The 24,171-nt window shown below is 44.5% G+C and overlaps 1 protein-coding gene across 6 annotated transcripts; it reads left to right on the top strand.

Moving 5' to 3' along the window:
- The first annotated feature begins 349 nt into the window (after positions 1–349).
- Positions 350–24,167, top strand: HIPK1 (homeodomain interacting protein kinase 1). 6 transcript variants are annotated; one of them, XM_031605711.2, is made up of 16 exons: positions 350–462; positions 1,046–2,123; positions 6,922–7,045; positions 9,166–9,285; positions 10,027–10,113; positions 10,968–11,152; positions 11,499–11,661; positions 12,012–12,234; positions 13,040–13,161; positions 14,663–14,797; positions 17,308–17,450; positions 17,609–17,791; positions 18,304–18,519; positions 18,775–19,013; positions 19,381–19,517; positions 19,651–24,164. In XM_031605711.2, the coding sequence occupies exons 2-16, from the start codon at positions 1,048–1,050 to the stop codon at positions 20,134–20,136; spliced, it is 3,639 nt and encodes a 1,212-aa protein (XP_031461571.1). In that variant the 5' UTR covers positions 350–462; positions 1,046–1,047; the 3' UTR covers positions 20,137–24,164. The 6 variants fall into 6 exon arrangements, with proteins under 6 accessions (XP_031461571.1, XP_089980489.1, XP_089980488.1 ...); XM_090124363.1 differs by lacking the exon at positions 350–462 and adding an exon at positions 872–891 and having other exon boundaries at positions 18,889–19,013; positions 19,651–24,167; XM_090124362.1 differs by lacking the exon at positions 350–462 and adding an exon at positions 873–891 and having other exon boundaries at positions 17,311–17,450; positions 19,651–24,165.
- The last annotated feature ends 4 nt before the right edge of the window (positions 24,168–24,171 follow it).

Genomic DNA, 24,171 nt, shown 5'->3' with positions numbered 1-24,171 from the left:
CCGCCTTCGGGAGCGCCGCAGCCCCGCAGCCCCGCCACCACCCGTCCCGCAGCCACCGCGCCCCGCCCGCTCCGCTCCGCTCGGCGCCGCCCGCCCCCTTCCGCCTGGCGCCCGCGGTCACGTGGTCGGGCTCGGCGCTCGGCCCGCCTGGCCGGCTCGGGGCTCGGCTGCCTCAGTCTGGCGCCAGCGGCCGAAGGGCCCGGAGCGGCGGGAGCGCGGCGGCGGCGGCGCTCGGGCCCGGGCGGCGGCGGCGGCGGCGGCGCGGAGCTGGGGGAGCCCGGCCGTGCCGTGAGGGCGCGGCGGAGCCTGGCGGCGGCGGCGGAGCGGCCTGGGGGCTCCCCCCGGCGTGCGCGGGCCGGGCCGGCGGCCGCGGCGGGGCTATGATGCGCCCGCTGCGGGGCTCCGCACCCCCGCGTGTCCCCCAGGCAGCTTCGGCCCGCGGCTGAGAACCACACACCGGCGGTAAGCGGGCCGGGGGGCGGCGCGGAGGCCCGGCTGGAGCGGGAGCGGGCCGCCGTCGGGCGGGGAGGGCCGGGCCTGCGGCGGGCGGCCGCGCGGGGCCTGCTGCTCGGCCGGGCCTGTCGTGGGCGGCGGCGCCCCGGGCGGCCGAGAGCGGCGCTCCTGGCGACGGGCGCGGCGTGACGCGCTGCGCGACCCAGCGCTCCGCACGGCGCCGTTCCGGCCGGACGCTGCCTCGGCTCCGCCGCGTTCGTTGGGGAGGGAAACGGAAACGAACGAGCGAGCCGAGCGGGCCGTGCCCGGCGCCTCCCTCCTCGTCCGCCGGGTTCCCTCCTCCTGCTCCGCTCCGCTCTCCCGTCATGCGCTCGGTTTTCCTCAGCCTTCGGGATGTTGAGCGCGGAGCTCGCTGCGCGCTGTGCTGCGGGCGAGGAGGTAACGCAGCCGTGCTCTGAGGCCCCCGCGCTGTCGGTTGCACGGATGGATTCCCCAGGCGTTTGGTGGTGCTCGGGGAGGTCCTTGGCGTTGAGTTTCTGGTTCTGATGTCTGCTGCCGAACGGTCCTAATGGGTTCTCCTGTCCTTCCTCAGGTATGGCCTCACAGCTGCAGGTGTTTTCCCCTCCGTCAGTATCCTCGAGTGCCTTCTGCAGTGCCAAGAAACTGAAAGTGGAGCCCTCTGTCTGGGATGTTTCAGGACAGAGCAGTAGTGACAAGTATTATACCCACAGCAAAAACCTCCCAGCAGCTCAAGGGCAAACAAGCTCTTCTCATCAGGTAGCCAACTTCAGTGTCCCTGCGTACGACCAGAACCTCCTTCTCCCCGCTCCTTCGGTTGAGCACATTGTGGTTACAGCAGCTGACAGCACGGGCAGCAGTGCGACAGCATCCTTTCAGAACAGCCAAACCCTAACGCATAGGACCAACCTTTCTTTACTGGAACCATACCAAAAATGTGGATTAAAAAGGAAAAGTGAAGAGGTAGACAGCAACGGTAGTGTGCAGATAATTGAGGAACATCCACCTCTCATGCTGCAAAACAGACCTGCGGTGGGTGCTGCGGCCACGACCACCACGGTAACCACAAAGAGCAGCAGTTCCAGTGGAGAAGGAGATTATCAGCTGGTCCAGCATGAGATCCTGTGCTCTATGACAAACAGCTATGAGGTCTTGGAATTCCTGGGCCGTGGGACGTTTGGGCAGGTGGCAAAGTGCTGGAAGCGTAGCACGAAGGAGATTGTAGCCATCAAAATCCTGAAGAACCATCCTTCCTATGCCAGGCAGGGCCAGATAGAGGTGAGCATCCTCTCTCGCCTGAGCAGTGAGAATGCAGATGAATACAACTTCGTTCGCTCCTATGAATGCTTTCAACACAAGAATCATACATGCCTTGTATTTGAGATGCTAGAACAGAACTTATATGATTTCTTAAAACAAAACAAATTCAGCCCGTTGCCCCTGAAATACATCCGGCCAATTCTACAGCAAGTGGCTACTGCCTTGATGAAGTTAAAGAGCTTGGGTCTGATACATGCTGACTTGAAGCCGGAAAACATTATGTTGGTGGATCCTGCACGCCAGCCCTACAGAGTGAAGGTGATAGACTTTGGTTCAGCCAGCCACGTATCCAAAGCTGTGTGCTCCACTTACCTGCAGTCACGCTATTACAGGTGAGTAGAGACACAATGCTTGCTTTCAGAATGCTGCCCTGGCACAGGAAAGCTGATCTGATAGGGTGCCAGGGACTGGCTTCTGCAAATGCTCAACTCTTCTGCTGTTACGGTTAGGGGCCAGGGGAAGGAAATCATCAGCCTGTTCACCTTTCTGCCTGTTTCCTGGAGATTTGTGAAACTTGTGTGTAGATAACTGGAACTTCTGCTTTGCAAATGTGGCGTAGTGTGCAGTCCACTGCCTTCCTCTTAGCCCAGATTAATGCAGCAAGTCGATTAATTCTGTCACTAGTTTGTGATGTTGTGAGACCTGTAGTTCTTTTCAAATGGGGGTGAGGTGGATCTGTGCTTCCCTTGGTGAGTCGTATAAATGTCTTCTGCTTTACTGCTAAGAATTAAAAAGAAAAAATCTAACTTTATGGGCAAACAAACTCAGAAATTGAGTAGGTAAAGCAAGCTGTTCTTTTTTAATTATTCCTCAAGCTTGGTTCTGTCAATACGAGAGTGTAAGTAGCTGTAGACTTCAGTTAGCAGTTGCACCTCTGCCATCAGAGGGACGTGAGCAGGTCTGTGCTGTGTGTGAGGGGTTGTTCTGTGTGAGCTCGCTTGACACAAAACACAGCCAGTATCTGGTCCTTCCAGCTGGGACAGACAGGGCTGGGACACCCCACCCTGCCTTGCCCCAGTTTGATGTCTTTTCCAAGCTTTACTTTCAGGCCCTCTCTTGTTGTGGGCTTGTTCTGTTTGTTCCTCTTGCTCCCTCTGCTTTGTGTTCTGCTTCTTGCACCGAGTGCCATCTTTCTGTGCTGTTTCCTTCAGGTCCTTCACCCTTCTCTTAATGCTTTCCTAATGATCTTCATTTAGCTTGTTGGCACCAATTTTTTCAATTCTGAAGTACTTATTTTTTGTAACTGCAATTGTCTTTTATGCACTATGACTCTGTTAAAATGCTTGCTTTCTAAAATGCATTATTAATTTTGTTGTTGCGTTGACCACTGATCAAGGCTGCGCTCACTTGCAACAGATGCGGGCAAAGCAGCCCGGGGAGGCTCATAGTGCTTTCCACTTTGTAACATCACGCACACAAAAGCCAGATTGGCTGAGACAAAAGTAGCAAGGGCCGATAAGTATCTTGAAGGGGCTGCTGGGAAGGAAGCTGGCTGCTTGTCTTTGTGTGCAGAGCTGAGCTCAGAGCTGCTTCCGCCGCCCTGAGAGCAGTGAACTGACGCTGCCAGGAGGGTGAGAACCTTGAGACTGTCTGCTCAACTGAAGTTAAGAACGCTGTGATGTGGAAATCTAATATTTAGATTGATATGTAATTAGCTTGATGGTGTTGCTTACTAAAATCCATGTTCCAGGAACGTAGGCAGATGGTGCAGGAGCCACTTTATTGTCAGAGAACTGGATCGCTTCAAACAGTTGACATTAAATTCGTGTTCAATGAGCTCTAAGCTTGAATTTTTTCAGTGCTGTCTTTAATAAAACAATACAGGCCAATTCTTCATTTGGTTCTCTGTCAGCCATTAAGAATCAACTTGAAGTGTTCCGTGTGCTTTGATTTTATCTCCTGTTACTGGACTGAGTTTCCTGTAGAGAACTCTGAGGCAGCCAACTCAGATGCCATAAGATAAATTTTCTGTTGCATATATATGCCCTGAGGGGAAAAACATTCTTTTATTAATTATGCTCATTGCTACTGAGCAGTAATGCATCTTAATTCAAATGAGACTTTGAGTTCTGAATAGGTCAGGAGGGAAAAACACCTCTATGCATTTAGGAGCCATTGCTTTAATGTTCAAGTGATTGTTAAATGTGTGCTCCTCAGCTTGGGCTTAAGCTGTTCAACAGTGAGATGGGGATGCTCTGCTGTATTGCCTTCACAGGGAGATTTGGCTGAACTGTTTGATGCTTCTAGCTCATACTAGCAGTACTTATTCATGCTGCTGTCTTGTTTTGAAGCCCTAATGCCTGTTCTCATTGAATTCTTAACTTGCAGTTGGGTGCAGTACTGGGTTTGTCAGGGCAACACTGTTAAGGGTTGGGATTCTTTCTACAGGCATTCTTGCTGCTTCCATGGTGTTTCCCAGTCAGGAAGGGCAGTTTTCCTGCCATGGCATGGTAGACTTGGAGTGTTGTGAGGAATTCTTTGGCTCCCACACCTGGCATGGACTCACAGCACGCTAGCTCTGGCACTCAAACTTCTATGCAGTGACTTCTGTGCAGTCCTTGAGCTCGGTGTCTTCTTTTAGGCCATGAGGAGGTGGCACTGAGCATCGAGGGAGCTGCCAGAAGGAGGACTGAGTGCTCCTTCCTTTGCTTGGGGCTGGTTCCTGTTCCTCTTCCTATCCCAGCTGTGTTGGCTCAGGAAGCAGCAGTGTGTGCTGCCAGTTTGAACTTTCTCCGCTTGCTGGTGCAGCTCTGAGCAGCGATGTGTTGTTTTTCACCCCTCACTAGCTGCAGTTGTATCATCTTCATGTTACTGTTGTTCTTCAGAAGGGGCAGAGCTGAAGGCCCACCTGTAAACATGGCATGTTCTGAAATGCTCAAACCAAGCCTTTCTGCTGCTGCTTTGAATCCCCTTTTAAGGGTGCCCAAGCAGATTTGCTAACTTTGGCAGTCAGAGCAGACTTGCCAAGCACACGTGTAAAGAAAGAATGTTTGATTTCTTATTTCAAAGAGCTTAAGACAGTAAAGCTCACTTTAATCTTTGACAGGCCAGCTATGAAAGTGACCTGTGCCTGTTGTCCTGCTTCAACTCACATCTCATAAGGCCACCAATTATAGCAGTGTGAAAGAAGATGATAGAGACTCATTTGCCAGCTCTGTCCTTGAATCATAATGAAGTTGAGTAGCTTGTGAGTTCATTTAAGTCCCAGGGAATAAAATGCATAGAATTTAACTTACTGTCGTTTTGATATTGAAGTTTCAGTCTATCCCAGTGTGCTGTTGAAGACAAAGAAAAAACATCCAGGCCTCGTTGCCACCAATTCTGTTGGCATCAGCATGATTTTTTTTTCATGTGTTTGAGAAGACTTAGCATATTCTGCATGTTCCACCAGCCAATATTTTACTTTGGGCATTCCAAACCAAGGGAACTTATGCATGAAGTGTTCCTTATGTGAAGCTTCAAGTCCTATCTGAATTGGAAATTCCTGCATTAAGTAGGAGAATCTGGAGGATCAAAACAGGTTTTCTAGTAGACTGATGACACGCTGTGTTCTGAAAACCCAATGTGAGTGATTACACTGTACTCACTGTGCTTGTGGAGGTGAAAGCACTACAGAAATGGAGCCCCCTTTAGCACCTATTTGTCTATAGAGAGCTGCATCTAGCCTCATCTCATTCTTTTACAGTAAAAGCTTTAGCTGGAGATTCAGAATTGAAATGTCAGATATTTCTCACGTTGACACAATAATATTTACACATAATAAAAGAACTGCCTTGCTTTAAAGCTGAGCAGCAGGGTTTAGGTATGACCTCACTGCAGTCAATAGCCAGTCCAGTCATCTGCCTTTTTCAGAGATGCTGTGCCTGGGCAGCTGGGATGAGTGCTTTATTTCGGAGTCTGGCTCATGATAATTGTGTACAGTCACCTTAACCAAAAGCTGTATCTGTGTCACCACAGCTCAGAGGATGGTTAATTGGAGAGTCACTTCTTGCTGTGTGCAAACTGCTGGGAGGTATGCTTGGGTTGTGCACTTGAGGAAGGTGTTAGATCTGTTGACACCTGTATGTTATGCAAACCATTTCAGAATTCTGTAGAAAGATCAGAAGGTTTCAGAAGGTTTTTTTTTTAACAGCAGACTCTAAAATATGGTGCAATGTAAGGAATGGCATGCTGGCCCTAGGACATGCTACCAAAGTCACATCCAGGAAACCATTAGCCTGTAGTTCAAGATTTTTCTATCTTTGCTATTGTTAGGTATGCATGAAGAAGAGCAAGGTTTTAATGTTTGTACTTTCCAGAGTAAATTCCCATACCGACTCACGTGGTTCTTGCAGCTTTTGGGTTTTATGCTGTATGCAAATACTTGACCAGAATTTTGCCTAACAGAAAAGCATCAGTTTGTTTCAGAACTGTGTGTAGGTGAAGAGTTGTACTAAAGCATCATTTTGTGTTCTGAGTCGGCTCCAGAAGGAAATCTCCCTAAAATTCCAAGGTGCTGCAGAAGTCTTTCCTGCAGTGTGGGTATTTTTCCATCCCCTGTTCAGGGCAGTCCAGGCTGATACATTTTGCTTTAGGTGTGGTTCAGTGCACAGAAACCTGTAGCACAACCTTGCAGAGAAGTCAGAATATCCAGCTGTGTTCTTCTGATCTGTTCTAAACTCGAAACCTTCCAAACCCTGCACGAAAACCAGGTGCCTCCCTCTAGGGCTTCTTTTTCTGGGTTTGCAGATGTGATTCCTTTCCACATGCAGGCAGCTGGGTGCCTGGGTAGGGAGACCTGCAAAGAAGGGTCTGAGCATCCTCTGCCAGAACTTCTCTTCCAAGCTCTGTTAGGGAAGGCTGTATGCAGTCTCTGGGATGCCTCTGTCATAAGTTATAAAACCAGTTACTAAAGGAGTCACTTTGTCTCACAGTTGCATAAAGTTGGAGGGCACCTGGCAGTAAAGCAAAATCAGCCATGCTAAGTGATAAAAAGGACACCTGAGGAAACATCTGCTTTAACGTGAATCTCTTAATCTCACATGGATTTACTCAGGTGAAGGAGCATTATCCAGATAAATTATTAAAGAGCTGTGTTTTCTGAAAATTTTAACCTTTTTTTCCCCCCCCTCTTCCTTTTGTTTTCAACAGGGCTCCTGAGATCATCCTGGGTTTACCGTTCTGCGAAGCTATTGACATGTGGTCGCTGGGATGTGTGATAGCTGAGCTGTTTCTGGGCTGGCCTCTGTATCCAGGAGCCTCTGAATATGATCAGGTGAGTGCATTGGGAGTGTGGGGATGTTCAGATGAAGCCACAGTGATCTGTGTCCAGACCCTCTGAACCCAACGTAACCTGTATCAAATTTTATCCAAAATGAATCACTGTTGTCTGTCGTCAGGATTTTCTTGCTGTGATATTCTCACTGTTGGTATGCTGTCCTTGCACAGGAGAGCACAGCTCTGTGCATTTTACCAAATGTACTCATCCAGTATAGAGTCAGTTGACAATTCACCCCCTGTCTGCTCTTCCAAACCCGAAAGCTGTTGAAGTACATTCCTGTCAAAACAAAAGGGAGGTGTGTGCTCTGATATTTCACCGTGAAAACAATTTTTCCACGTGGAGACAAAGCAAGCATTCCTGTCCTGTTAGCACCTACAGCAGCCCTTATTTCTAATGCAAAGTGTGGGCCCACAGAATCTCTGCAGTACAAGAGCAAGGGACTGAAAAGGCATTTTGTACTAATTATTTCTTTCTGTGGATTCTCAGCATTATTACCTGGACTTGTCAATTGCCTATAAAAGGGCAAAAAGTCTGTACAAGGGGTTTTTTGAGACTGACTTTACCACTGTGGTTTTTGTTGGTGATGTCTTGTGACAGCACTTGGTATAGTTTTCCTTATGTGACAGGGCACATAAAAGTATGCTTTCAAACTTAGTAAGTTCTTGGTATGGGCTAGGAAGCTAGAACTGTAAATTTCCAAAGGAAACCCAGTGGTACCTTAATGAGCAGAATGAGTTAGAAAAGAACTAAGACACACCATGGTGGTTTCCTTGCACAGTGAGTTTTGTGTAATTCTGAGAACCTTATCTAGCCATGTAGGTGGGTGGGGAGGAGGTGCTTTTTCCATTGCTTAATAGCAGGATTTTGCAGTTCTTTGTGAGGCAGCGTGAGGTGTGACTTCATGTGGTTGGTTTTGATATCTGAATCGCCCTTGAAAAATAGAGATGGTTTGCTTGCATGTTTTCTGAGGTTCCACAGCAGCAAATGAAAACTCAGGCAGAACTTCTGCAGGGACCTCTTAGGAATGAGTTCACAGCTTGGGATGGGTTTTACAATGATTGTTTAAACATTCTTTGCTTATAAGGAAGAGATAAGTCTCATAGGCCAGCAGATCACTTAGCTGAGCTACTGTGTGGATACCAAAGATAGTTGCCTGCAGATACTTCAGATTCACACTGGCATACATGGAAAGTGAATCAGTCTATCTGGCACACGGGTTGTAACCATCAGTTTATCACTGCACAGTATTCAGCTGCTCTGACACAGTGGAGGAGGAGGAGTTTTGCAAATAAGACAAGAGACGTGCTAAAAAAACTATGTATGAAAACCTGAACAAAGCCTAGTTCCTTAACACTGTGCTCCTAGCCCTTGTTTTTATAAATTAAAGTATTACTTCTTTTCTTGAAACTTTTAAATAGGCTCCTTCTGGGGAATAGTCGTGACAAAGGTGATGTCACATTTCTCACTGTACTCCTGAAGAGCAAATATCATTAGAGTCATGTAACGTTTAGAAAACTTGAAGAAATGTACTGTGTTTTATAATAATGTGCTGTTCTCTTTCCTTTGGAGCACGCCTTTGTGCCTGGTACCTCTCTGCCTTGTGTCTCACTGATGCTATCGCAGTTGGTCAGGTTCATCTTTCAGATTTCTTATGTTTTTGTTACATGTTAAATGTATTAAATGCTTTTGAGGATGCAGGTGATTGGATTAGAGGTTTGGGCTTGCTTGCTTCTTTAATGAGAGCTTTGTCATGACATTGTTGTGTGCTCAGAGTGCAGGCGGCCAATTAAAGCAATGTTGCTTGGACATTGCTAATAGCACTGACTATTGGTGTTACTTTATCTGTATCTCTGAAAGCTCACAGTCTGCTCATATGTATTGGGCAAAGAAGATTTTCATGAGCCAGTGCTTATACAAAAAATTCTGGCAGATGATGTGACTGAACAAGTTAAATATCCTTAGAAATACTTGAGTCTCTTTAATGTCAGTTATCTGGGCATTCTTTACTTGCAGGTTGCTTCCTAATAACTGTGGACAAAACTGGTTGATAACTGCTACGTTAAGTATCAGCTAATTATATTGAGAGTCCTGATTCTTATTATTTTCTTTCCTAGATTCGTTATATTTCACAAACTCAAGGCCTTCCAGCGGAGTATCTTCTCAGTGCAGGAACGAAAACAAGCAGGTTTTTTAACAGAGATCCAAATTTGGGATACCCACTGTGGAGGCTAAAGGTTTGTCTGTCTTCTTAATGCTTGATTCTGTTTTGTTCACTGAGGACTTGCTATAAATCGACACCTGGTTTGCTAAGATTGGATTTGAAATGCCATTCAAATATCACTGATTTTTGGATTGCACTCCAGAAATTGTGCAGACCTCCTAGTACTCATCTAACAATAGCAGCTATGAATGATAGCACCAGCAAAGAGTGGGTGTTGAAGTAACTGAGATAATGGTTGCTTATTATGGTCTGCTCAGTCTTGGAAGCATGTCATCTTGTTGTCATCTCCTGACAGTACAGAGTAAAGTGGGGAGCATTTCATGATTTTACAGTGATTTTCAGCTGAACAGAGATTGGTTTGTGTACTGGCAGAGGACAGGAAGGAGCCAGATGTACATTTGACTTACTTTTAAGCTGAGCTGCAAAAGGAGGGAATTTTGTCTTTCTTTGTAAAAGGAGATTAAACAACAGTCTTTTCCTAAATCAGAACTCTTCTGTTCTTTTCACATTAGTACTACCTAAGAAAGCCTTGAAGGGAACTGATCCAGTTGTTAATTCAGCTTTGGCAGTGAGTAATGAGTGGTATTTCCAGTTTCAGAGGGATGAGAACCCGTGACTGCTTGTGTTTGGCATGCTAGCATACTGAAGCAGGCAAAAGATGACCTGGCTCAATGCTTATCATGTTGCTTTTTCTCTTTTTAATATCTCAGTTTCTCAAAACTCCATTTATATTAACTAATGCTTTATTTTGTAGAGCCCAGAAGAACATGAGTTGGAGACAGGAATAAAATCAAAAGAAGCAAGGAAATATATATTCAACTGTTTGGATGATATGGCGCAGGTATGTAGAAATACTGAAACACACAGACAACTCATTTTAAGCACATACATTATTGGTGTCTTTAAAATGAGGCTCCTGAACCAGGACAGTCTTCTTCCACATATTGTTGAGAACACCGATATAGGTTTGCCAAGGTGCCAATTTGCATCAGAAATCACTGTATCAAAGGCTGTGAAAATGTTAATTGTGAAGCAGCTAGAGATTTCCTGTTCTTGCTTAGGCTTTGATCTGGTGAATGCAACAAGTGTGCTTAGCCTGCATTGCTAGGAACAGCTTAGCTGCAGTCAAGTAGCAGGAAAGTTAAGCACCTGCAGGTGTTTGTAGGATCAGGGCTCTTGGTGAACCTTGGAAATCTGAGAGAGCGTGTTGACTGGAAACACAGCTTGTTCCATTTTCCCATTCTGTTTTCAGAATTTATAAGAGGGAATATCTGAGTGTTTTTAATAATATGAGGCCTTGAATCTTAAACATGTTGGTCTCCATTTTCTATTGATTTTGTAGCTATTATCATCACTGTATATGTAGAATCTCATTGTTCATCTTCGCTAGCCTCTTACAGCCCTACAAAAGAGGGCATGTTGCCAGGCAGTGGAGAATTAAGCCTGTCTGTTGCTGTCTATTGCTGTCTATTGAGCAGACCAACTTCATGTTGATATGAGAATGCTTGTGTAAGTTTGACTTCCTTCTTTAGAGTGAGCAACGGAAAAGTTAAGTGCTAGTGCCATAGTGCCTAAAAATTAAGCTGGCTAAGAGACAGAAATGGTTTGTAAATATTTGTGTTTGATATGAGGTTACTGAATCTTTAAGCAGTAATGAATGTAATGTTTGCATACTACTCTAATTTTGTTTCCAAGGTGAATATGTCTACAGACTTAGAAGGGACCGACATGTTGGCAGAGAAGGCTGACCGAAGGGAGTATATTGATTTGTTGAAGAAAATGTTGACTATTGATGCAGATAAGAGAATTACTCCGCTGAAGACTTTGAACCATCCATTTGTTACAATGACCCATCTACTGGATTTCCCACACAGTAATCAGTAAGCTTCCTGGGATTTCTTGTTTTGTTTCAGGAGGACAGAATAGCAACACAGAATAGCACATTTCTACTTTATGTCAGTATTGTTTTCTACATTTTCTGGCTGATCTGAAAACAGCAAAGGCTGGAAGGAAAGACATGTTCATAAGCTTCCTTCTCACGTTTTATTACCTTCTTGTTTTTTTAAAATACCTCCCCACAGCCTCCCCACCCCTCAAAGCAACAACAAAAAAACAGGGAAAAAAAGTACCTAAACCTAAAAGCATGTGCATAACCTCAGAAATGCAATGTCTCTGTTGGGTTGCATTGTACCTAATCTCATGTCTTCCTTCTGTCTTCTCTTTCAGCGTGAAATCCTGCTTTCAGAATATGGAGATTTGCAAGCGAAGAGTTAATATGTATGATACAGTGAATCAGATTAAGAGCCCATTCACAACTCACGTTGCTCCTAATACAAGCACAAATCTGACAATGAGCTTTAACAACCAGCTCAATACAGTACACAACCAGGTATAGCATCTGCTAACTGTTTTGTACTAACTGAAGGGCTTGAGCAATCTCATTTTAAGCCCTCTGTCCTTTTCTGCAAAGCAGTATGTTTAAGTCACATCCAGAATTTGTAATCTTGTCTTGAAGTCTTATTTTCCATAACTTGGGCCAGGGCAGTCTCTTTTTCACCTAATCACATTGGCCTGTCAGTTCAGCGACATAAGTAAAGTTGGTGCAGCTCGTGGTTTTTCTTATGTTATCTTGGGCTTTTTACCTAAAACCTTTTCCTGGTGCTTGATGCACAGTATAGTCTTGACAGCTCCTGTTTTATAACAAGTACAATTGGTAAATCTAATATTTTTGTTTTCTAGGCCAGTGTGTTGGCTTCCAATTCTACTGCTGCTGCTACTCTTTCCCTGGCAAACTCGGACGTCTCCTTGCTAAACTATCAGTCTGCTCTCTATCCATCATCTGCAGCACCAGTTGCAGGTGTGGCACAACAGAGTGTCTCCTTGCAACCTGGAACCACCCAGATCTGCACGCAGACTGACCCATTCCAGCAGACATTCATTGTTTGTCCCCCTGCTTTCCAAAGTAAGCAGAAAAAAATCTCTTTGTGTACGGTACTCTGGTTTCAGTTAGATTAAAATGAGAAATTGTGATTGATGTCATGTTGAGAAGGTGCAGAAGATTGCTCTGTGCATGTCACATCAGAACGAAGAGCAGAATCAGGTCAGACATGGGTAGACAGTTTGGTTCTCTTCCAGGTGAGCTTGTGCAGGTGGCAGTACCTTGCCTGCCTCAGTTGCAGCCTTCATCTGGTTGCTCAACCAGTTTTTCCCTCCGAACTGAACACAACAGCATTCCTCAGAAAGCACTGAACACAGTCAGACTTCTCTGAAAATAAGAAAATGCCTTACCGTGTTTTTTTATACCAGGAGTGAATATCTGCTTAAGTCAGTTCACAATCACTGATGCAGTTGTGTAGTTTGTTAACAAATGAACCACCACAAACTGCAATTAAGTGAAGTAAGCACAAGCTCTGTTAAAACTGAAAGTTCTTAATTTATTTTTATACCTGGGATGTGCTAGTCTGGAGTATTGTTTATGAAATGGGAACTGGTGGTGTAGCAAAAGTAGATGTGTGTGTGGATTGCTGGTTTCTGAACACAAGGCTGAAGAATTGAACAGAGCTTTTGAGAGCTGGTTGTCCATCGTTGTCCTTTAGCAGTGGGGGCTGCAGAAGTATTTACTCCAGCTGGTGTTTTAATAGTAAGATTTTGTCAAAGTTTCCTTTTTCTTCATCTGACCCTGTATTCTTTTACCTGGTAGGAACTTGAGAAGAATAAACAGACATAAGTAAACCGTCTTAGCTGTGATTTATTCTTGTCCTCCACAGCTGGACTTCAGGCAACTACAAAGCATTCCGGGTTCCCAGTAAGGATGGAGAATGCTGTCCCAATTGTACCACAAGCACCTGCAGCACAGCCACTGCAGATCCAATCTGGAGTTCTCACACAGGTAAAAAAAGATAAAATAACATCAAGAATTCCTGAGTTAACTGTATTTCCTATCACTGTCCAGGAGAACCTGACTTGCCTTCTGGTGCTTGGGGTGAATGCTGGGAGGTTCTCAGAACACTCCAAAAGGTTTAAATGCAGGTCACTTCTGAGACAGTGTTTTCTTGTTTTATTTTTTTCTGGAATGTTTAAAGACTGAACTGTTTTGTGTCACATGCCTCCCTGGTCTTAGGAGTTTGGTTTAACAGCAGGAATAAGTAGGTACTTTCTAGCTGTTAAAAAAAAGACTGCCTTTTTACAACCTTACAGCTATCTGTAGTGTACGTTTTTGTCTACACTTCAAAAATAAGGCAGTGTACTTTAGAAGAAATCTATCAGAATTGAGATCCCAGAAAGCAGAGGTAGCAGTGAAGATTTTTCATGTTAAATTTCATCTTTAAATGAAATCGTATGAATTCTTCTCCATTAGTTGCATTTTAGTGTGAGTTGATCTGTAGCAGTGACATCCTTATTTCTGTTTGCAGTTTGAACAGCATGCAATGTCAAAATTCACAGAGCATTCTAGAAATTGATGTTATAAACGTCAGTAATGTGTCATAAGTGAAAACAATTTTTATTTCAAAAAAATTATTTCCTATATACAGTGAGGGCCCAGTGATTCCTGAGTATTACTCACTGAAAAAATTGTCACTGCCTTTAAAATTGAGCACAGTCCTTTTTATTTGTATAGTTTAAGCTTCTGCTGATGTTAACACATACTGTATTAACTTCACTGTCCAGGAAGTTTGTCGTACTGCTGACCTACTTGCAGAGAAGCAACTTTAGATTGTTCAGTCCAAGTAATTTTGGTGGCATTCTGTGATCTCTGTTTTGTTTGGCAGAATTGTGCAGGTGACAGTATGCGAAAAGCAGAATATATTTGAAAGAAGCCCATCCTGAATTCAAACCTTTGTTTTCTTGAGAAGGCAAATTGTAAACTGAGAATCTAATTTTATTAGATATTTTAGGGACTAATATTGGTAGTTTCTTGACAGTTTCATCACAAATAACTTTGCTCCTTAATAATACAAAAGACCTTTGGTGCCTTTTAATAAATGCCTTGTTTTTTTTCCAAGAGTGCTGTATGTGAATGTGGAAGCTGTGTCCTGTTGGGGTGCAGTTTGTTATGGCTTAGGATGTAAAAACAGTGCAATGTGCTCTCTGGGACCTGGTAATATATAATAGTAGCTGAACGCTATCTTATATTTACTTCTCAACTGTGTGATGGGAGAGATGCTGTTCCCCAGTTCCCTGCTCCTCGTGTTCCCCTCAGGGATGTGTAATTGCTTAGAGGAACCTGCCCAGGGGGTCACAGTGCTGTTTTCACTGCACCCATTGCAATTCTGGAACTTACTTGAGCACCATAAAATACCAGTGAGGTGAAACCTTGTCTAGCCCTATTGCTGAACCCACTTACCTGCCTCAGTACGTTTGTTTCACTCACTGCCTGATCTACATTTCAGGGAAGCTGTACACCACTAATGGTAGCAACTCTTCATCCTCAAGTAGCCACCATCACGCCGCAGTATGCGGTCCCCTTTACTCTGAACTGCGCAGCCGGCCGGCCAGCGCTAGTAGAACAGACGGCTGCAGTACTGGTAATTGCCTCCCTTGATTGTGTTCACTAACTGAGTTTTTGTTTTAACTTAGACTTGCAGAGGGCATGGAAGCATGTGCCATCTTGTGGCTGTGTTCTCGCTACATCTTAATGTCTTGTTGTTTTCCTCCCCAACATTGCTGAAGCACTGTCTGACTCTGATGTTTAGTGTGGCTCTGTAAAGAATCCAGATCCATTGACTATTACTCTTTACTGGCCTAGTATTACAAAGCTCTTCTAAGCTAGCCTGTAGAAGAGCTACCATTGTTCCTGTTCTTTGCTTACTATCCTATCTTTGCCTTTTGATTGCTGAATACAAAGGAATCAGTCTTTAGCTCGATTCTGCTACAGGTACCTGGATGGCCAGAACTTGAACTACCTGGCAAGTTAGCTGCCTGCTTTGTCTGGACACCTGTAAAGCTGCTTTGTGTGTAGAAATGTGTCAGGTCATTAAGCACAGGCTAAAACCTCTAATGACAGCCAATTCTGTAGGTACTGCTTTAGGAGTCGATTTCTCTTAATCTCTGCCATTGACAACAACGTTCTGGCCTTTTGTTATTCGTAGCCAACCACAGGTAGCTTGCTTCATCCAAATAAAGATGCTGTTCTTCACAGATACTTTCAGTTCGTACATATTTCTTGGTTGAAATTAAAGGTGAGCTGTATCAAAAATGCCACTAGATAGCGCTTAGGCTGTTTGGAACAACTGCAAAAAATGGCGGGGGAAGAAAACACACCTTTAGGAAATGCTTGTTTTCAAAATTGTCCTCTTTGTATCGATTTGGCACCTGCACCACAACAAGTTTGCAAGTGCCACAGAGAAGTCATTGTCAAACTCCAGAATCAGATCAGTGAAGCTTACGAAAACATTGCGGTGCACTGAAGTGCTGGTATCCTCACATGTCCTTCAAAGCACATTCCATTTCTTCTGTGAACCATGTCGTTTCTTGTGGCTTTAGAGTGGTAGTTTGAGTGTCATTTTCTTCCAAGACCTCTCCCAAAGTGGAATTTGCTCAGGCCATACGTGTGTGGAAATGAAAGCCTGCTCGTTTGAGTTCTGAAGCGAGCGAAGTGCTCCCTGTCTCGGAGGAGGGGGAAGGCAGAGGAGGGTTCTCCTGGGTCCCAGCTCTGAGCTGACAGCTCCAGGGATGCGTCTCCTTTCCTCCTCTTGCGTTTTGATTGCCGAAAGGCTGCGCTCTAGGCTCTGAAAACAGCAAGGGGTGACTGTAGCAGAGCTTGGCACACAAGCGAGATATTAGTGACGTTTTCAAAAGTGGACGTTTGATTCAACAACAGGCAAATTAGATCTGCTCTCCTGTGCGTGTACGGCGGAGTTGCAGCTCAGCTCCCCCATACAGCAGCGGGAGTCAGAGCCGGCTCCGAGCTGCCAGCCTGGATTCTGAGCTTCCCCGGAGAACTTCCCATTCCTGTTTGGATTCTGGGAGCCTTTGGCGTGAATTTGCTCACCTTTAGTGCTTCCAACACTTCTCCCTGCTGCTTCCCCTCAGTTTGCATTAGCCATTCGCTAAGCTTTGCGTATTTTTGTCCTTCCTCTGTCAAAACAGTTCGTCGCTTGGAAGGCCCGGTTTCTGCCTCTCATTGGGAATTAAATATCTTGCTGTATTAAACTCTCTGCTTTGTCTTGTGCAGGTGTTGGCTTTTGGAAAGACGCATGGTGTGACTTTTAACATATTTCTCTTTATTTATTTTTTTTAATATTATTGTTATTCCGCTTGTTTTGGCAGAGGTTTTCGCAGTTCTCTGCTTTAAAGGCTTCTTGTTTGGAACCGGTGTTTGTAACACGTGGATCTGTTACTTGCAGAAATACTTTGTTTAAAACAAGCAGCATTTTTACAGTTCAGTGTGCAACGAAGAAGCAATTTCAAAACCTTTGTACTGCAGAATTTAGGTCATTGTTGGCTTTTTTTTCCAGAAAATTCTGCATTTTGTCAATTTGGACAGGAACATTGATAGTACTAATGAATGAAAAGCAGCTTCCTGTACCTCCCAAATCACTGAATGTTTTTCTCACTGTGGCTTTTTTTTGCTGCTTTAGTCGAGGAGGGGTAAATTTCCACGATAACACTGTCTCAGCTATGAGATAGCCATCATAGTATGAGCCCTGTAATCCAGACAAACAGAAAGAACCAAACTGTCTTCATAGTTTGGAATCTTTCAGCAGAGCAGTGTGCAGAAACCTGCATGCAAAAGTTGTCCAAAACACTCATGATGCATCCAGCAATACGATACCTGGCTGCATTCTGCAGTACCATATGTCACTTCTCCCCAGTGGCATCTGGGCTACGAAAGGTTAGCACAGTGTCAGGAGAAGCTTGTTTCTCTCTCTCTTTTTTTTTTTTTTGTACTGAGATCTTTTGAGAAAGTGCAATGATGTGCCCTTATCTCTGCAAGTTAACAATCTGCGTAAGTGCATTTATTGCTTGGAACAGCTCTCTGTCTCTGTAGGAACTGAAATCTAGTGAAGCTGTGTATCTGTTTGTTGTTTTGCAGCAGGCCTGGCCTGGGGGAACCCAGCAGATACTGCTTCCTTCCACCTGGCAGCAGCTCCCAGGGGTTGCCTTGCACAATTCTGTTCAGCCAGCAGCTGTGATTCCAGAGACCATTGGCAGCAGCCAGCAGTTGGCCGACTGGAGGTAGGGACTACATGGGGTTCAGTCCCACGTGCTGCACTGCACAGGATTTCTCCCTCCCCTTGAAAATCGTGGAGGGGCTCAGTGCAGCTGTGCCTGCATTGCAGTTCCTGCAGTGTTGTCATGGGATTTGGGTCTTTTTTTGTTTTTTCCTGTGCCAGGAATGCACATTCCCATGGAAATCAGTACAGCACCCTCATGCAGCAGCCATCGTTACTGACCAACCACGTGACGTTGGCTGCAGCACAGCCTCTGAATGTTGGAGTTGCTCATGTTGTTAGGCAGCAGCAAAGCAGCAATGTTCCAGCAAAGAAGAACAAGCAGCCAGCACCAAGCACAGCCAAGTAAGGCTTCCAGCTTTGTAGAGACTGTGGGTGTGTTGTGCAGGTTGCTTTTGTGGTGTGAAAAACTCTTCTTACCATCACAGAATTACTGTCTGTGTAACTTTTTAATGTGCTACAGTTGCTTTTAAGTATTTCTTGGATAAAGTGATGTAAGTTTCAGTGAGAGTGCAAGGACTGTGGTTGACCAAGTGCTTTACTGTATGGGTCAGAGTGAGACTTCATGCTTCAGAGTGTATTGGTGCCATAGCATGCAACTGGCAGAACAGGCAGGTGAATGACAAGGGGTGGCACAGAAGAATCAGGTCCTGATCAGAGCATTCCTGAGTGCATTGGTCCCTTCTGGGATGCATTCCATGGTGCTTTCCTGTATGAGTGTCTGCACTGAGATGCTCTTTGGGTTTTTCTTTTTGTACTGTGCTCCATCCTGCTGGAGGCTGACCGTTCTTAACGCTGGTGTTGATTTGTTCTGGCCTGCTGACACGCAGCTGAATACTGCTTTGCTTTTCCTTCAGATCCAGCTCCACTCTAGAAACTGTGCCCACTCAAGTTTACTCTCTCATTGGGAGCAGTCCTCTGCGTTCCACATCCTCCTCCTCCAACGTGCTCGTCCCAGTGCAGGAGCAGCACCAGCCCATTGTGATCCCAGACACTCCAAGTCCTCCCGTCAGCGTCATCACCATTCGCAGTGACACTGATGAGGAAGAGGACAGCAAATACAAACCTGCCAGGTAGGAAGTTCATTTAGGCAATTAGTACTGATAGGTCCTGAGCTGAGCCCAAACATCAGGAAGAGCAGAGACAGCTACATGCAAAACCCCAGCTTAGCTTAGAACCACTGCATAAGACAGAAAATGCTGCATCATGTTCACTGCACTGTTTGTCTCTAATTAACCAGATCACATATGACTAGGGGGGGGTATGAGAAGGGGAGATGTCTTGTAGGAAAAGCTAGAATGTTTCCTGTTTGTCTTTTTTCCCTGCAGTTTGGGTATGAAGCAGAGATCCAATGTCATCAGCTACGTTACTGTTAATGACTCCCCTGATTCCGACTCCTCCCTGAACAGCCCCTATGCCACAGACCCACTTTCTTCTCTCAGGAGTACAGGTGGTGCCCTGGAGCTGCCAAGCAGAGGAGCAGCTGACAGCTCCAACTCTCGGACTATCATTGTGCCACCATTGAAAACACAGCTCAATGACTGCATTGTAGCTACCCAAGCTTCAGGTAGATATGCTCTCGTAGCTCATTGTGCTCAGTGGTTTTTTCCAGGGCTTAGATGTTGGGCTTGGTTGCTGTCTCATTCCTGACAGCTTTGTCCTTGCAGTTTTTAACTGTCTGCTTTAGGTGTGATGTTCTGAGAATGCAAGCCTCGGTCTGTTTTTAGTGTCATTGATACATTTACCTTTCATGTATATTTGGCTGCATTTATTTAGAAAAGTCTTTTCTTGTGCAATCAAATTTTAAGTTGTAATTGAAGAAATAGCCCTATTACAAAAGTAGGAGCTATGTTCTTCAGTTACTAAGCTGGTTGGCATAGTGCATGCATGCAGTGTGAGAAGGAAAAAGGGATTAAACTGATGAAATCTTTCAGGCATCCTGAGCAGCACCAGTAAGACCAAGCCTGTGGCCTCTGTGAGCGGGCAGTCATCAGGATGCTGTATAACACCAACTGGGTACCGACCTCACCGCGTGGTAACAAACGGTGTGCAGCCTCTCAATCTCAGCCAGGTAAGCACTGTGTGATGTTTCCTGGCCATCACCTGTCCTGCTGGGACGTGGGTGTTAATGGAGAGGCTCTGACTGAACCTCTCATTGCTCCCCGAGGTTACTTGTTGACTTTTTTTCCTTCTTCTCCCTGCAGAACCAGCAAACTACAGTGCTGGCCTCACAGGAGAGAAGCGGAAATGCAGTCCCACGTAGGCAGCAAGCCTATGTGGCACCCCTCACATCAACTATTTCTCAGGCTCCCTACACGTTTCAACACAGCAGCCCAGTGCATCCCCACCTGGCAGCGGCGACTGCAAATGCACACCTGTCCAGCCAGCCACATATGTACACTTATGCTCCAACTACTGCTGCAACGTTGGGCTCCACCACCTCCATCGCCCATCTCTTCTCCCCTCAGGGCTCCTCACGGCACACCCAGTACGCTGCCCACCCCAGCACACTTGTCCACCAGGTCCCTGTGAGTGTTGGTCCGAGTCTGCTGACTTCTGCAAATGTTCCACCTGCCCAGTACCAACACCAGTTTGCTCCCCAGTCCTATATTGGTGCTTCCAGAGGATCTGCTATTTACACTGGATATCCGCTGAGCCCTACAAAGATCAACCAGTACTCATACTTATAGTTCTTGGTAGAGCAATTCCTGTCCTGCAACAGGCTGGAGCGATTGGAGAAAGATTTCAGGTGAATCTTTACCTGGTAATGACTGCCTGGTTTTTGTTTCTCCCTTCTCTGGTTGTATGTTGTTCAAAAATGTCTCTAGTGAGTTCAGTCACTAACCGAGCAGCATGCTTTGTTACCAGTGCAAGGGTCACTAATTAAGTTTTTAAAATTTTACTTACTTTTTATAGATGCTTTTAAAAATTCATGGTCACATTTATTTAAAATTGTTCTGTTGTGCTAATGGAAAGAGGAGGGAAGATCAGCGTCTCGGAAGAAGATCCTGATGATTTTTTTAACTTGTATAATTTAAACAAGAAGATCAGTAGATAATTTTTCAGCAGCTTGCACAGATCCATATTGCCACTAAAAATGTAATGCACATTTATCTCTTTGTGTTGCCAGGGCAGTTCTAACATCCAGTTGAACGTTTTAACTTTTGTTCCCTATTTCACTTTAACAACTTGCTGGTTTTGAAAAGCCATTACATCTCTTTGTGTTTCTGTCCAAGGTTTTGTTTACATCTCTGCTTTGTTTGAAGTGCTGGGAGGGGCAGCTGCCTTGTCCTGGCCACATCATATATTCAGGAATCAACAAGAACTCAACAAGAACCCTGGAATCTCTTTTGTTTTCCTGAAAATTCCTTGTTTCCATAACACAGCTGAATTATTACTGCATTCATTGGAGAATTCCTTAAGGTTTTTCTAACAGTTTTTCGTGTCTCACTGTGTAACAGAACTCAACACCTTAATGAGGATGCTGTAATGTTCAGTTGAGAATGAATTGTGCCACACTGCTCTAACATTTGCATTCTGCAGCGTTAGGTGCTGGCCCAATAACAGAGCTGGATGCCTTCACAGAAGCGCAGGGCTTTTTGGTTCTGGTTTTTTTTTTTCTTTCTTTTTTTTTCCTTAACATTTTTCTTTACGTGATTCATTTATGAGGGAGTTGAACAATTTGAAATACGATGAAACATCACTGTATTGGTGTGTACAGCTTTTTATACTCCTGTGACCATATCCTCCTGGATATGCCAACAGCTTCCTTAAAGCGCTCTTATTAAGACTTGTATACAGTACGTGCATGTAGGAATTGCAAAAAAAAAGAGGAAAAAAAAAAGAGGAAAAAAAAGAAAAGGAGAAAAAAAAAAAATCCAGATTTTAAAGTTTATTACTGAATTTAAAACTATTTTAGAAGTTTTGTATTGGTGGTGTTTTAATATTTTACAGAAAATGAAATATGTACATATTGATTAGAAAAATATAACAAGCAAAACTTCCTGCTAACCCCAAACGTTCTGTCTTTGTAATCAAGATGTGTAGTGATGATACTTGAACTCTGTACTTAGTGTTTGTCTGATTCTTAAAACGTCCCTGGGGATGGAGTTTGATGTATCCTTTGTATTTAAACCAAAATGAATTGATTCGTGTCGGAATGTATGTGATATAATGCAATGGTTAGAGCTCATCACTGTAGCACTGAGAGAGGAGTAGAGCTTCACGAGAGAAAAGGATACTTTCTGATTTGTTTTGCACAGGTATGTGTGATGAAGAGTTGTTTGGTGTGTCCCCTTATTGTAGTGCCTTAAATGATGATGTAGTGTGAATAGAGTTTACAGTGAGCTTGCCTTATGAGGGACCAGCAAGCCCCCGTCGAATTGAAGCAATTCACTACGCTTCCCACAGCAAGAACAGCAGTCTGTTGCATAGGTGCATTGTTCTCAGTTTTAATGCTGTCATAAAAAGCAACATTTTTGTTGGAGTGAAGCGATGTTCCCTTACAGCTGTTCCTGGAAATGGCACATGTCCTGTTAGCTGTCTGTCGGTGCATTTCGAATAGGGTAGTGCTGGGAATGCATTGGAATGTTTAGTCTCATATTGCAGAAGTGATTAAATACGTGCAATCACTTTTTATTAGATTAGTATGGCGTTACCTTCCCCCACGTTAATAGTAGACATTTCCTGTAAAGTATTGCTAGCTTGGTGATAGGATATTTATACCAAAGAGAGCCTGCTGTAAAGCACATAATACCATTAAGAAGTTTTCTAATGCTGCTGCTAATGTGGAGTTGTTGGGAAGGTGTCAGCTGTATGCTAGTTAGTGTGCAGAGGAAATACAACCATGCTTTGTTTCCTTGGGTCCCTCGTGCCAGGAATTATTGCTCATCTCCAGTACACAGACCAGGACTGGCCGGGTGGCAGCCAGGCTGGCTCGGGCAGCAGAGTTACGCAGCAATAAGAGGTTTTGGTAACCTTGAATCCCAGTTCTAGCCCGTCCCAGTGGAAGATGGTCCGGTTCTCTGATGTGAGAAGTGCAAAATTAACTTCTGAAATTCCATGTATTTGATAGAAGGAAGTCTGGGCTGAGCTGACGTTGAGGTTTGGTGCCTCTTTCAGCAGAGGGCTGAAGGACTTCGGAACTGGACGGTAGCATTAGTGATGTTGTTGTTTGGTGTGTTTGTGGTCAGAGCACTTCTGTAGCTGTGAGGATACCCAATGGATTGTGCTGTTTTACATCATGGGTGTAAACAACGCTCTTTGTTGCTGTAAGCACTTTCTTGTTTCCATATTACGTTGCTTGTTTGCAGTACTTCCCTTCAGATACCTCCTGGGTACAGAGTTGTGCCTTTCCATCAAAGGCAAAACAAGTTCCAGTTCCCGTGTCTCAGAAAACCTTATGTCTTGTACATAAATAGGCAATGTTATGTACGAGGTCCAAATTGGAAGTAAATAAATACATAAATAAATACCAGCAGCAAAATGTGCTGGGAATTTGGGTGAGACCCTCCCAACCCCCCCAGAAAGTAGATGAAAATGACCATTAAAACGAATGTATTCACAGAGCACGGTAACACCTCTTGCACTGTCCGTGTTTCCAAAAGCATTGGAACAAAGAGGACGAGATGGGAATGAGATTGGAAGGATGAAACCTGCTCTGTTACGACAGGTCTCTTTCCCTGAGGCTCCTCTTGTGACAGACACACAGTGTGAGGCAGATGGACGGAGCTGCTCCTGCAGCTTCCCATCCCGGTGTGCTGCTCTGAGCCCAGGAAGGAGCTGCATCCCTCCTGCCCACGCACACCCAGCTTTCCCATTCGTTTCAATAACCAGCTGTCCTCATTTCAGAGCTGCTACACAGATTCCGCAAATCAATGCTCTCCGGATCGAAATTGGAGTCCTTCTGAAATTTCTTTTAAACCCATTTTGGGATTCACCATTGGAATTTTGGGTAACCCACCCGGATCCCTCTGTGATCCGCGAACTGAAATCAGAGTTGTTCCTATGGGCAATCTGCACTCACAGCTGTGACAGCCACTGCAGAGGCAACTCCTGAGCCTCCCTGCTTAGCACCTAATTGATGGGATGCAGTAATTAACCTCTGACTCAGCGATTTCTTTTAGTACATTAAACTAAATTGCTTCTAAATGACAGGATTGGCACAGCCCTGCTTTCTTTTATTTAAAGTTCTGAATGGTGCCGCATGTCCACATGGTTGTTTGTTGCTAAACTTTATATAAATGTGTGATTTCAGATTCAGCTTGGAATATATCTATCTCACTACATGTAGCAGTACATTATATGTAACGTTAGTATTTCTGCTTGGATCCTTGATATTGCAATGGAATTCCTACTTTACTAAATGTATTTGATATGCTAGTTACTGTGTACAATTTACCTTTCTTTTCTGGTTGTGCTCTTCCTTTTTACAAGCTGGTAGGTGCAGGTAGTTCCTGACATTACTGATCTATGTTTGTATTGCTGATGTACTTAGGGGGTATGTAAAAATCATTTTAACAAAAGAAATAGCTATTTAAAAATTTAATACTAACTATATGGGAGAAGGGTCCATTGTGAAAACATAGTTTATCTTTGGATTCAATGTTTGTCTTTGGTTTTACAAAGTAGCTTGTATTTTAAGTATTTTCTACATAATATGGTAAAGATGTAGAACAATTGCAATGCATCAATAAAAAGGGTTAATTTTCTGTACTCGATCCCTG

The sequence above is a fragment of the Phasianus colchicus genome, chromosome 25 (assembly GCF_987193195.1).
Source record: "Phasianus colchicus chromosome 25, bPhaCol1.hap1.1, whole genome shotgun sequence".
In the NCBI taxonomy this organism is placed as follows: Eukaryota; Metazoa; Chordata; class Aves; order Galliformes; family Phasianidae; genus Phasianus; species Phasianus colchicus.
The sequence above is the reverse complement of the archived record's forward strand: the minus strand, read 5'-3'. Positions and strand labels throughout refer to the sequence as shown.

What these genes read in the sequence shown, in the direction of transcription:
- HIPK1 (XM_031605711.2), top strand. Translation starts at nt 1,048, where the DNA reads ATGGCCTCACAGCTGCAGGTGTTTTCCCCTCCGTCAGTATCCTCGAGT. An exon ending in CAGCAGTTGGCCGACTGGAG is followed by an intron (nt 17,451 to 17,608) that starts GTAGGGACTACA and finishes TTCCTGTGCCAG; the next exon opens with GAATGCACATTCCCATGGAA. An exon ending in CCAGCACCAAGCACAGCCAA is followed by an intron (nt 17,792 to 18,303) that starts GTAAGGCTTCCA and finishes CTTTTCCTTCAG; the next exon opens with ATCCAGCTCCACTCTAGAAA.